At 40.5% G+C, this 14,417-nt stretch overlaps 1 protein-coding gene across 1 annotated transcript in view; it reads right to left on the bottom strand.

The window, feature by feature from the left end:
- Positions 1–1,227: 1,227 nt before the first annotated feature.
- Positions 1,228–14,417, bottom strand: part of NABP1 (nucleic acid binding protein 1) — a 31,941-nt gene continuing 18,751 nt past the window's right edge. Inside the window, exons 4-6 of the mRNA XM_073645752.1 lie at positions 6,665–6,755; positions 4,712–4,751; positions 1,228–2,038 (exon numbers count right to left, since the gene is read on the bottom strand). Of these exons, the coding sequence (XP_073501853.1) occupies positions 1,857–2,038; positions 4,712–4,751; positions 6,665–6,755 (313 nt within the window). The 3' untranslated portion in view covers positions 1,228–1,856. The remainder of the gene's footprint in view (positions 2,039–4,711; positions 4,752–6,664; positions 6,756–14,417) is intronic.

Consider the following 14,417-nt stretch of genomic DNA (forward strand, 5'->3'; position numbering starts at 1 on the left):
AGAAAACTTTAATATTTACCTAGCACTTGTATGCAGCAGCACAACTACCTGTGTGATCGACTGTTGGCCATATGTAAGTGCAGCAGAGGTACGCATGCTCAACTTCTGCTTCCTGCGGATTGAGGATAACTTCCATACTTGTACAAAGCTTTTAACAGCAGTGCCAACTTTTTCTCTTTTTCAACAGAAGTATATTTTCAAAACTGGTAAAATACATCTGCCTGAGGCTTTAAAAAATGTGATGGTGGGCTTTTTATTGAAACGATTTCTTGCAGATAAGACACTAAAATTAAAGTTGCATATATGTATACCCAGGTTTGGAATTAAGAGAAAAAAACAAAACACGTGCCTCAACTATAAAATCCCCCTCCACCACAGCATCAATCCTCCTTCTAGTCTTTTAGCATAGCACTGTGTGACTCTAGTGTTGCTGCCAGCATGTGAACATGCTAGTCAAGGATTTATAGGCACAATGGTGCCAAAGTGGCAGGGAGATTATAACAGGTAAGGTAAAAATTAAAACCATTTAAAATTTTTAAAAAGTTTTAAAGTTTATTTTTCAAATATTTTTTTAATGGTAAAAAAATCTGAAAAAAAAAATGCAAAACGTTTGAGGTTTTCAACTTGTAAACCCTAGGGGGAGCAGATGCGCACAATTGGCATGAAAACAAATTGTAATGCAGCTCAGATTACAACTGCAGTAAATGTGGACAGGATCTGCTTAATGTCTGATGTCCCGCCTATATTTTTGAATTCACTCCGAGGACTTGAACCTCATCCTTGATTTCACATCAGGGACAACAGGTAAGGTAGTCTGCCATTGTACTACTAATGCCCGGCTATCCAACGTATTCTCACTGGAAGAAAACGTAAAAATGAATTTAAAAAAAATAAACCGTTGTATCATAGCATTTTTAATGGGTGAAAGCAAGTGATTTGAGTTTTACACATAATGTATATATAGATTTAAATTTTTTTTACATTTGTTTCGGTTTAAGTCAAAGTACTCCTGACGAGGTGGTACTCTAGTAGGGGCCCAGTCCTTGTATACTGTTATCCCAAAGAAACAGGCACTAATAGCACTGAGATAGTAGGCTTCCTGCATGTCTCCTATAGCTTCATCACAGCTTGAGCCACTTCTCTCTGCAAAAACCATGTGTGTACCTGACAAAGGTCGGAGTCAATGACAGAAACGTTGTACATTCAAAAAAAGGAAGACCAGCATCATTAAAAAAAATGACCTTTACTAATAAACATTTCATTATGGGAAATACAGTATATGTCATACAACAGTATTCACCACTCTTAGCATTGCTCTCAAACAAACGCAGTTAACCAAAATAAATGAATATTGATCCATACGTAAAACCTGTTCAGATACCTCCTGTAATCCCCAGCAGAACACACCCTTTACTCTGCAACTTTTATAGGAACATTGCAAGATCCCAAAAGGAAACAATACGCTATGAAGAGATTGTGTCTGCAAATCCTATTTGGTCCAGTGTGGTCATTTATCACAATTCTATACATTGCTCCAAATTCATTAATATATAGTTTCCTGATAATAACTCCATAATATCATACATCATCTGGAAACAGAGGTACTGAAATACAAAAAACCCCAACTCTTCACATTACCATAAATAAAAGTGCACTAAGTGTTCAAGTAGAGCAGTGGTCTGCAACCAGTGTCTCTCCAGCCTTTAGGGAACTACAACCCCCAGCATGCCCTGGTAGATGGAGATTGGCAGGGCATAATGGAAAGTGTAGTTTAACCATAGCTAGACAACCACAGGTTGCTGACACCTTAGGAGTCTGGTGTGTCATTTATTAGGGCGTACAGAAACATATACACATCATCTTTTGGCTCTTCTTGGGTCTCTGCCATTGCTTAGGGAGGCAGCCGTTTGTGGAGCAGCATTAGCTGGTGGAGCAATGGTCTGCTGGTTTACAGGTCCCCGTCCATTCGTTCGACCATTGTTACTATATGAAGGTGCATGATTAGAAGCAGACCCTGACACAGATTGTGGCCCATTACCTGCAAGAAGGAAAGCAAGTATTAACGATCATGTACTTTAAGAATTGCAGAGCATCAATACTATATCCATCGCTCCCACCAAAAGTCTGACAAGTGGCCAACCGCCAATTTTGGATAACTTAGTGTGCAGCCTGACACTGCATTGTGTGTTCACAGCAGGCTCCATCATCTGTGAAAGCTTCAGTAAGCCATGTAAGGGGTAAAATGCCAATGGGCCGATTTTACAGTGCTTAGGTGGCACTACAGCAGATAAAATGAGTCTTAACATGAACATCCACCTTTATCGTTAGGTTTTCAGAACCAACTTTTTATGCTTACTTTTTTTTTTTTTAAACCTACAAGCGAACTTTAATATATCTTATTACAAAAAAAAGAAAGTTCTTCTCTTCACTTCAAGAGGTGAAGGAGGTATTTTTCTGTGATAAATGAATAGTTGGACTTAACAGTCACTATGTAAAATCTGTGTAATGTATGTAAAATTAATTAGGAGCTCCAACTCCCTATATACACACACACACACACACACGTGGTCAAAATTGTTGGTACCCCTCGTTTAATGAAAGAAAAACCCACAATGGTCACAGAAATAACTTGAATCTGACAAAAGTAATAAATTAAAAATCTATGAAAATGAACATCAGACATTGCTTTTCAACCCAGCTTCCACAGAATTTAAAAAAAAATTAAACTCATGAAATAGGCCTGGACAGAAATGATGGTACCCCTGAAAATAATGTGACAAAAGGGACATGTTAAATCAAGTTGTGTCCACTAATTAGCATCACCGGTGTCTACAATCTTGTAATCAGTCAGTGGGCCTGTATATAGGGCTACAGATACACACCATGTCACCAAACAGCACAGTGAGTACCACACTCAACATGGACCAGAGGAAGCAAAGGAAAGAGTTGTCTCAGGAGATTAGAAAGAAAATTATAGACAAGCATGTTAAAGGTAAAAGGTTATAAGACCATCTCCAAGCAGCTTGATGTTCCTGTGACTACAGCTGCACATATTATTCAGAAATTTAAGATCCATGGGACTGTAGCCAACCTCCCTGGAAATGGCCGCAGGAGGAAAATTGATGACAAATCAAAGAGATGGATAATACGAATGGTAACAAAAGAGCCCAGGTTAACTTCTAAAGAGATTAAAGGTGAACTTCAAGCTCAAGGAACATCAGTGTCAGATCGCACCATCAGTCGTTGTTTGATCCAAAGTGGACTTCATGGGAGACGACCAAGGAGAACACCATTGTTGAAAGAAAAAAAAAAAAAATCATAAAAAAGCCAGACTGGAATTTGCCAAACTACATGTTGACAAGCCACAAAACTTCTGGGAGAATGTCCTATGGACAGATGACACAAAAATGGAAGTTTTTGGGAAGGCACATCAGCTCTATGTTCACAGACAGAAAAATGAAGCATATCAAGAAAAGAACACTGTCCCTACTGTGAAACATGGAGGAGGCTCTGTTATGTTCTGGGGCTGCTTTGCTGCATCTGGCACAGGGTGTCTTGAATCTGTGCAGGGTACATTGAAATCTCAAGACTATCATGGGATTCTAGAGAGAAATGTGCTGCCCAGTGTCAGAAGCTTGGTCTCAGTTGCAGGTCATGGGTCTTGGAACAGGATAATGACCCAAAACACACACAGCTAAAAACACCCATAGTTACATAGTTAGTAAAGCCGAATAAAGACTTGCGTCCATCAAGTTCGACCTGAGAATGGCTAAGAGGAAAACATTGGACTATTCTGAAGTGGCCTTCTATGAGCCCTGACCTAAATCCTATTGAGTATCTTTGGAAAGAGATGAAACATGCCGTCTGGAAAAGGCAACCTTCAAACACAAGACAACTGGAGCAGTTTGCTCATGAGGAGTGGGACAAAATACCTGTCGAGGGGTGCAGAAGTCTCTGACAGTTACAGGAATCGTTTGATTGCAGTGATTGCCCCAAAAGGTTGTTCAACAAAATATTAAGTTAAGAGTAACATCATTTCTGTCCAGGCCTATTTCAGGAGTTTAATTTTTTTTTAAATTCTGTCGAAGCAGAGTGGAAAAGCAATGTCTGACTTTCATTTGTTCATTTTCATAGATTTTTAATTTATTACTTTTGTCAGACTCAAGTTATTTCTGAAACTATTGTGGGTTTTTCTTTCATTAAACGAGGGGTACCAACAATTTTGACCACATGTGTACATATAGTAGACGGATTGTCCAATACTTAATATTGATGGCCCATCTTCAGGATAGGTCATATCAGATAGGCGGGAGGTACGGCACCCCCACCAGTCCACTGGTTCCAGCAGTGGCAGGATGAAATCAGTTGCGGAGTTACACATCTCTGTCAGCAGTATAGTGGCCGCGAGGCGATTCCGCATCCACTCCTGGAAGAATGAGGGATCTGGACTCCTTATTCTAACAATCGTGGGGATCATCATGATGAGAGCACAAGGGACAGAAAGCTAGCACTTATCCAAAGAAAAGAATTAGCAATGGGTAAAGTTACTATGGTGTGTCAACTCTTTAAGATAAAAAAAAAAGTTGCACTGATTTTCTTAAAACACTTTTTACATTCAAACAAAGTGATGTTCCAACATGGCATTTACATTATTTTTCTAGCAGCACTTGCAAAGGGTTTAATTCTTAACCTCAAATGGCCATGCACTTACCATTGTTTGGTGGGGAATTATTGCTTTTATCCATATGTACCTGGAAGACAACACACATTTTATTATACCCATATGTAAGAAAAATGCAAACCCTCCTAAATGCATTGAAATGTAGGATTACATTTTTCAGTTCTACTTGAAAACTGGAGTCAGGGAACCCCCCACCAAAGTGTGTCATTGACCATCTTAAAAGGGTAATATTCAAGGGATTAGGGATAACCTCTTAAAGCACAAAAATAATAGAGAGAGGGCACCTAATAACTTAACCAAAAAGAGAAAAATAGACCCCTAAAATATAACTTCATGATTTCAGTCAAAAAACACTCGTGTAAAAAAAGATAGAGGTCCGTCTGTACATATAACTGGAGTCAAGAAAATTTGAAAAGGTTGGCACCCTAATATTTACAATATGGTGCCCCCGCTCAACGTCGGATCTCCCTAAAGACCCAAATACACACCTAAACTATAATTAAAGTGCAGCACAAGTAGTGAAAAAAAATGGAGTCCTGAGTGTGTACCCAATATACACATGAATGAAAAAAACAGAATCCATGTCCCGACGCGTTTCCCTGCCCCACCACCGCACCTACGATTTAGACAATAGATCCGTAGGCACCTTTAGATTTTCAGGGAGACCCAATGCTGAGCGAGGCACCATATCGCAAATATTAGGCTGCGATACACGGGCATTCTCCGCATGTTTAGCGGCAGTGTATCAGCCAAGATGCATGCGGCCACCCAAGCATTTGGCTCGAGCACGTGGGCTCCTCTATCCGAACCCAAGCACGCTCGAATAACTTGATAGCCGAGCATGCTCGCTCATCCCTAGTGATAACCTCTCCATCGCTTAGGGTCTGACAGAGGAGATACCCACCACTCCTGAGTACCAGGGCTCTGAAAATCCACATGTGAATTTTTTTCCCCTACTGGGACTGCCATGGATAGCACAGTGCAGAACTTGGCTGGTTTGCCACTCCCATTAGAATGAATGGAGCGGCAGTGCACATGATTGACCACCGCATTCACACAGGGCTTTTCAGAGATCCAGCTCTCGGGATTGGTGGGGATCCCAGTGGTTTGACCACCCGTGGATAAAGGGTAATGTTTAAACTTGGGAATACCATTTAATACATCCCATCTGAGCACACTACTACCAGCTTCAGATGTCATAGGAAAGTGCAACCTTTAGACTCCTCAGAGATCTTTGCACATTACAGGCCATGTGTCCATCTGTGCAGATATGGCATGTAATTGGCTGCTGATAAATTTACCAACAGCTAATTTGACAACTAGACAGAAATTTTATACAAAAGTATACATTATTTACTAACATGTGGAAAAGGAACCTGTCAGCCATTTGTACAGACAAGGCTAGCTCATTACAAAAAGATACATTTTTATTTAAAATAGTGTAGATAACAGATAGGCTCCCTAAAATATGCATACATATCATTAAAGGTGCTGCATCATGCATGGAGACGACAACAACAAGGGGAAAGAAAAGGCTAATGCATAGAAGATGCGCACACCTAATTCATGATTAAAAGCACGTTTTGTTATTAATATCAATAGACAAACAACCAATCATAATGAAAACATAATATTTTACTTTAGAACACTGCAGTATTTTATGGAAAACAGCATGAAAAATGAAAAAGAAGCCCACTCCGCATATCCCCCTTACATCTCTCCTCCAGGGCCTGCTGGATTGTCAGGTCTCTCCTTGTTAATAGGGAGAGGCTTGACTATCAAGCCCAGAAGCCACTTGGAGGACACTCCTCCCTATGCCCGAGCTATTTATTAAGCTAACTTTTCCCTAAAACAGCAGTGTTAGGGAGAAAACAAAGCTTTCTGTAATGAGGACACGAGTATAAATGTCATGCTTTCTGTGATTTGGGCTGCCATTCCCTTTAAGGACTCATTTTATTTCTGCTTTCTGAAAAAATAACTTACGGCTTTATTTGGATTTGCTTTCTGCTGCAGGTTGGCGAAGTCTGGATTGGGTTCACTAAAGTTTGGCACTTCTGAATACACCATGCAAAACCTAGAGTAGGAAAAAAAGTGAACAAAAATAATTAATCCAAGTGCAAAATCCACTTGAAGTCCAGGGAACTCTGATCAATTACGAAGGAAATCTAAACTTATTAAGCTACGAGTAGGACATTCTCCAAACCCACAAAACTACACATTGAGGTTTTACAGATTGCTTTAGCATCTTATCCAAGGCATCATTCTTGGATTCTTAAAGGGGTTGTCCACTACTCAGACAACCCCTTCTCAATTCATTTGTCTGCGCCCTGTAAAATAATATAGCACTTATACTCACCTCCGTTGTTCCAACGATTCAGTTCCAATGATTTGCAACTGTTTGACAGCTTTATTACATGGGAGGAATGTATAAGAAATAGACACCCTCACATGTAATAAAGCTGTCAAACAGTTGCAAATCATGCACACGGGAGCGATTCCACCATATCACCGAGCAGCTATAAATACTCGGAGCTCGGCCTGAGCATACTCGGCGAAAGGGTTAATAGAACATACTCGCTTAACACTAATGTTCAGTAAATGCACTCAATACTTGATCGGGCTCCTTTGGCATCAATTACTGCATCAATGCGGCGTGGCATGGAGGCAATCAACCTGTGGCACTGCTGAGGTGTTATGGAAGCCCAGGTTTCTTTGATAGCGGCCTTCAGCTCTTCTGCATTGTTGGGTCTAGTGTCTCATCTTCCTCTTGACAATACCCCATAGATTCTCTATGGGGTTAAGGTCAGGTGAGATTGCTGCCAATCAAGCACAGTGATACTGTTGTTGTGTAAACCAGGTATTGGTACTTTTGGCAGCGTGGACAGGTGCCAAGTCCTGCGGGAGAATGAAATTTCCATCTCCAAAAAGCTTGTCAGCAGAGGGAAGCATGAAGTGCTCTAAGATTTCCTGGTAGATGGCTGCGCTGACTTTGGTCTTGATAAAACACAGTGGACCTACACCAGAAGATGACATGGCTCCCCAAACCATCACTGACTGTGGAAACATCACACTAGACCTCAAGCAGCTTGGATTGTGTGCCTCTCCACTCTTCCTCCAGACTCTGGGACCTTGATTTCCAAATGAAATGCAAAATTTACTTTCATCTGAAAACAACACCTTGGACCACTGAGCATCAGTCCAGGTCTTTTTCTCCTTGGCCCAGGTAAGACGCTTCTGGCATTGTCTATTGGTTATGAGTGGCTTGACACAAGGAATGTGACACTTGTAGCCCATGTCCTAGATATATCTGTGTGTGGTGGCTCTTGAAGCAATGACTCCAGCAGCAGTCCACTCCTTGTGAATCTCCACCCAAGTTTTTGAATGGCCTTTTCTTAACAATCCTTTCAAGGCTGCGGTTATCCTGGTTGCTTGTGCACCTTTTTCTAGCACACTTTTTCCTTCCACTCAACTTTCCATTAAAAGGGGTTGTCCACTACTATTGAAAATAGACCAATGTATTTTTATGATGAATAGAAGCTTCTTTGTAAATCCCTTCCTCTGCTGTTTCTGCCTGTGAGCGGGGCTATCACTGGCCGCTCACAGGCAGCACGTGATCCCTGGCTGACGTCACGTCAAGTGAGGCGTGACTCAGCACTGGGATCCCTGCGGTGGCTGCTGGGTTGTGGGCGGGGTTACCCCTTACATCACACCCTGCATCCACCACATAACCCCACCCACAACCCAGTAGCCACCATGGAACGCGGAAGAGAGAGACCCCCGGCTGCATCCGGAACCATGACGTGATATCAGTGGATGTCAGAGCCGGCTGCAGCCAGGGATCACGTGATGCCTGTGAGCGGCCAGAGATAGCAACGCTCACATGCAGAAACTGCAGAGGAAGGTAATTAGAAAGAAGCTTCTATTCAGCATAAAAACACATTGGGCTATTTTCAATAGTAGAGGACAACCCCTTTAAACCCAAGGATGGTTTGCACGTTAATGACCAGGCCAATTTTTACAATTCTGACCACTGTCACTTTATGAGGTAATTACTCTGGAACGCTTCAACGGATCCCACTGATTCTGAGAATATTTTTTCGTGACATTGTACTTCATGACAGTGGTATCATTTTTTTCAATACGACTTGCGTTTGTGAAAAGAAAAAAAAAAAGTCGTAAATTTGGCAAAAATCTTGAAAATGTCGCAATTTTCAAACTTTGAATTTTTATGCCCTTAAATCAGAGCGATATGTCACACAAAACCGTTAATAAGTAACATTTCCCACATGCCTACTTTACATCAGCACAATTTTGGAACGAACATTTTTTTGGTTAGGAAGTTATAAGGGTTAAAAGTTGACCAGCGATTTCTCATTTTTCCAACAAAATTTACAAAACCATTTTTTAGGGATCACATCACATTTGAAGTGACTTTGAGGGGTCTAAGTGACAGAAAATACCCAAAAGTGACAATCTAAAAACTGCACCCCTCAAGGTGCTCAAAACCACACTCAAGAAGTTTATTAACCCTTCAGGTGCTTCACAGGAATTTTTGGAAAGAGGAAGAAAAAAAAATTAACATTTAACTTTTTTCACAAAAATGTTACTTTAGACCAATTTTTTTTATTTTTGCAATGGTAACAGGAAAAAAATGGACCCCAAAATTTGTTGTGCAATTTCTCCTGAGCACGCCAATACCCTATATGTGGGGACAAACCACTGTTTGGGCGAACGGCAGGGCTCAGAAGGGAAGAAGCACCATTTGACTTTTTGAATTTAAAATTTGCTTGAATAATTAGTGGATACCATGTTGCATTTGGGGAGCCCCTGATGTGCCTAAACAGTGAAAACCCCCCACAAGTGACACCATTTTGGAAACTCCCTCCCTCAGGGAGTGTGTCTTGATGTGTGGTGAGCACCTTGCACCCCCAGGTGCTTCACAAAAGTTTATAACCTTGAGCTGTAAAAATAAAATTTTCACTTTGTTTTATTTATTTATTTTTTTAACAAAAATGTTTTTCAGTCCCCAATTTAGAAATTTTCATAAGGGTAACAGGAGAAATTGTGCCATACCATTTGTTGTGCAATTTCTCCAGAGTAAGCAGTGGGGGAAAACCACAGTTTGGGCACACAGTAGGGTTCGGAAGGGAAGGCGCACTGTGTGACTTTTTTAACACAAAATTGGCTGGAATTGAGAGCGGACATCATATCACATTTTGAGAGCCCCCGATGCGCCTAAATAGTGGAAACTCCCCACAAGTGACCCAATTTTGGAAACTAGACCCCTCAAGGATTTTATCAAGGGGTATAGTGAACATTTTGAACCCAGAGGTACGACACAGAATTTGATAACTTATTCAATATGATGACCTAATGTTGTCAGTCTTGAGCGCAAGTGCTCGCTACTTGAGTTTGCATCGGGCACTCTGGTATGCCCCCCATGTTTCACGGTTGTTAGACACCCAAAAAAAACATGCAGGGGATCACCCGTGCATGGCAGGCAATCTCCGCCAGGTTTTTTGCCTGCAAAGCATATGGGGCAGAGACTCTAGCACCCGCGATACTCTGTGCATACCTGAGCACCCGATGCAAACTCAAGTAGCGAGCACTTGTGCTCAACACTGGTCACCATATCGTGTGTTTTTTTTTTTTTCTTTACTTTTGAAACAATCCCAACCCTAGCCCTAGCCCAACCCTAAAACTAGCGTTTATTTTTTTACATCTTTCCTCGTGCCGTATAAGTGACGACTTTCTTCTTTGGGTCGGTGCGATTACAGTGATACCAGATTTATAGCTGGTTTTTATTATTGACAGCTGTCACACACTAAAAGATGCTTTTTTTTAGCAAAGACTAGTTTTTGCATAACCATATTTTGAGAGCTATAATTTTTCCATATTTTGGCCGACAGTCATGTGACGATTTGTTTTTTGCGGGACAAGTTGACGTTTTTATTGGTACCATTTTCAGGCACGTAACATTTTTTGATCGCTTTCTATTCAGATTTTTTGGAGGCAGAATAAACAAAAATCAACAATTCAGGAATAGTTTTTTGGGGCTTTTTTTATGCTGTTCCGCGTGTGGTAAAATTGATAAGGCAGCTTTATTTTTGGGTCAGTACGTTTACAGTGATACTACATTCATATCTTTAGGTTTTGCCACTTTTACACAAAAACTATTTTATAGAAAAAAGAATGTTTTTTGCATTACTTTATTCTGAGAGCTATAACTTATTTTTCGGCTGACGGAGCTGTATGGCGGCTTGTTTTTTGTGAGACAAGAAGAAATTTTCAGCAGTACCATTTTTATTTACATTTGTCTTTTTGATCGCATTTTATACCATTTTTTGTTTGTTTGGTGGTATGATCGTTTTTTGCTTCGTTTTTTTTTTTTTTTACAGTGTTCACTAAAGGAGTTAACTAGTGGGACAGTTTCATAGGTCAGGTCGTTCCGAACGCGGCGATACCAAATATGTGTACTTTTATTGTGTTTGTTTATGATACTATTTATTGATGGGTACAATATATTTTTATTTTGGGGGGATTATTATTATAATTTTTTATTTATTTATTTTTTTAAAACTTGGATTCTTTTTTTTAACTTTTACACGTTGTCCCACTGTGGGACTTTCACTTTTTGCAGGCTGATCACCTGTATAGCATAGGGATGCAGCACCATCCCTGTGCTATACAGGCTGTCACAGCTGCACAGGGAGAAGATACTGTGATCATGCACTGCACATGATCAAAGTATCTTCCTGCTGTCTGTTGACCAGGATGTCGTCATGACAACCACAGGACTCGGCCTCTGAAAGTGTGGGCTGCCGGTGAGGAGATAAGTAATGGCGCTTACCTCCTCTTGCCACCAGAATGCTGCGATCGACTTTGATCGCAGCATTTCGGGGGTTAATGTGCTGGGAGCGGTGCAGGACCGCTCCCACCACATTGTCACAGCTGACACCCAGTGCTATCAGCTGACACCCGGCGGCAATTCCGCCCGCACAGACTGTGTGCGGGCTGAATCGGCGATGCGTACTAATATGTATCTGGTCCATAAGGCCCAGATACGCATTAGTATGCATCATGTCAGAAAGGGGTTAATATGCTTGGATACAGCACTCTGAACAGCCAGCTGCTTCAGCAATGACCTTTTGTGGCTTACCCTCCTTGTGGAGTGTCAATGACTGCCTTCTGGACATCTGTCAAGTCAGCAATCTTCCTCATGATTGTGGAGCCTACTGAAACAGACTAAGGGACCTTTTTAAACACTTAGGTAGCCTTTGCAGGTGTTTTTTGTTAATTATTCTTATTTCCTGAGTTAATGACTTGTGTTTTCATTGGTAGTAAGCCATAATCATCAACATTAATAGAAATAAACACTTGAAATAGATCACTCTGTTTGTAATGACTATATAATATATGAGTTTCACTTTTTGTATTGAACAACTGAAATAAATTAAATTTTTTCGGATATTCTAATTTTGTGAGAAGCACATGTATTGCCGGTGTAGGAATTGTGTATTCGCAGCACATATTTTTGCCATGGTCTTTGGAAAGCTTTAAGGAAAATTAAAATATTTTATAAGGCTTACAGAAGAAAAATGTAAAAAAAAAAAAAAAAAAAACACATATCATGTAGTGATGACACAATTGAACTAAAAGCGATCCTTTGCAAGCTTTCTATACATCATGTTTTTTGACCTGCTAGGGAAACAATATGCCCACAAAGCAAAAATCCTAAAAGAAATCTAGCCTCATCACCATGTGCATCTTCTAGCTGAACCATCGCGGCCATTATCTGGCTAACATGGAGGCGGCAGTATCTTTTCACAGCCCTAGCAGGTGCTCCATCTGGTGGCAGTTCGCATTGTGTCAGCCTGTACCGTACCCAGGCTGACAGGTTTACATGCTGCCAGTCCTTTCACATTAAACCAGAAAAAAAAAAAGTGAAGAAAAGTTTGCTCTGAAAGACCATTAAACAGCAACAAACAGCAGGTCCAGATACCACCTAGAATTAGCACTATAAAGCCCTCGCCCACTTATGAGGGATCATCGCCTGTATACAGAAATTGGGATTTGTTGTATGTGAACATGGACCAGGTGGTAAAGATATGTACAGATACTAAGCTAAAAGCTCGAAGAGGGGAACTCCAAATTACAAGATCCTATCCCACTATGTAGTAGGTGTAATAATAATATTAGCAAATACCTCCAATTAGAAATGTAGCATAGTTTTTCTGATTCGCTATGTCTCTTTCCTCTTGTGCAGGCATTGCAGGACCTTAGGTATCCATGGTTAAAACCACTAGCAACTAGCTAACTAACTCACTACATCAGTGTACGTAACCATGGATACCTAAGGTCCTGTATAGCCTGCACATGAGGAAAGACATAGAAAATCAGAAAAACTATACATTTGTAATTGAACTTATTTGCTAATATTATTACACCTACTACATATTGGGATAGGATCTTGAAGTTGGGAATACCTCTTTAATATATTGAGCGCATTGCTCCATCCCTTAACCCCGTTCTGACATTGTCAGTAATAATACGTCCCTGTGCTCTGGGCCTATTGGGCCAGGTACACACTATTATGCACAATGTGATCGAAGTCGATCGCAGTATTTCCGGGGCAGGCAGCGGCAAGAGCGCCCCTCTTACCTTGTATCCGGGGTCACGCGCTGTGTGCGCTGGGTCCCGATTGTTGCCATGGTTACAGCCTGACAATGTGAACTGAGGTCTAAGATGGCAGACATACAAGAAACAGAGGCATGTTCACACTAGCAAAAAAGAAGCAAGACAAAAATATATCTCATACCCTACCATAATTATATATAAATGTAAAGCAAAGTTGCATAATAAATATAGGGTACTTGGTGAACTATTTTTGATCAAAAAAAGTATACAAGCCGTCCCACCAGCGGCAAGGTGACCCTAAATTGGGACGGTACCTATACTGCCTATATTAAAAACCTTACTGTATATCAAAGTTGAAGTAATGCATATAAAAGGGTAGACAAATAGGACCGGGTCCCAACTCCAGACCACCTAGGCCCGTGGTAAGCTACATACATGTTCACACTAGCAAAAAAGAAGCAAGACAAAAATATATCTCATACCCTACCATAATTATATATAAATGTAAAGCAGTATAGGTACCGTCCCAATTTAGGGTCACCTTGCCGCTGGTGGGACGGCTTGTATACTTTTTTTGATCAAAAATAGTTCACTAAGTACCCTATATTTATTATGCAACTTTGCTTTACATTTATATATAATTATGGTAGGGTATGAGATATATTTTTGTCTTGCTTCTTTTTTGCTAGTGTGAACATGCCTCTGTTTCTTGTATGTCTGCCATCTTAGACCTCAGTTCACATTGTCTGGTTTTTTGACTTGTTTGCATTCTGTGCAATTTAAGGGTGTGGCATGCCCTTTGTTGAGCTGATTGGTATATATGTAGCTTACCACGGGCCTAGGTGGTCTGGAGTTGGGACCCGGTCCTATTTGTCTACCCTTTTATATGCATTACTTCAACTTTGATATACAGTAAGGTTTTTAATATAGGCAGTATAGGTACCGTCCCAATTTAGGGTCACCTTGCCGCTGGTGGGACGGCTTGTATACTTTTTTTGATCAAAAATAGTTCACTAAGTACCCTATATTTATTATGCAACTTTGCTTTACATTTATATATAATTATGGTAGGGTATGAGATATATTTTTGTCTTGCTTC

The sequence above is a fragment of the Phyllobates terribilis genome, unplaced genomic scaffold (genome assembly GCF_046119375.1).
Source record: "Phyllobates terribilis strain yellow unplaced genomic scaffold, ASM4611937v1 Scaffold_9__5_contigs__length_417890890, whole genome shotgun sequence".
Taxonomy (NCBI): Eukaryota; Metazoa; Chordata; class Amphibia; order Anura; family Dendrobatidae; genus Phyllobates; species Phyllobates terribilis.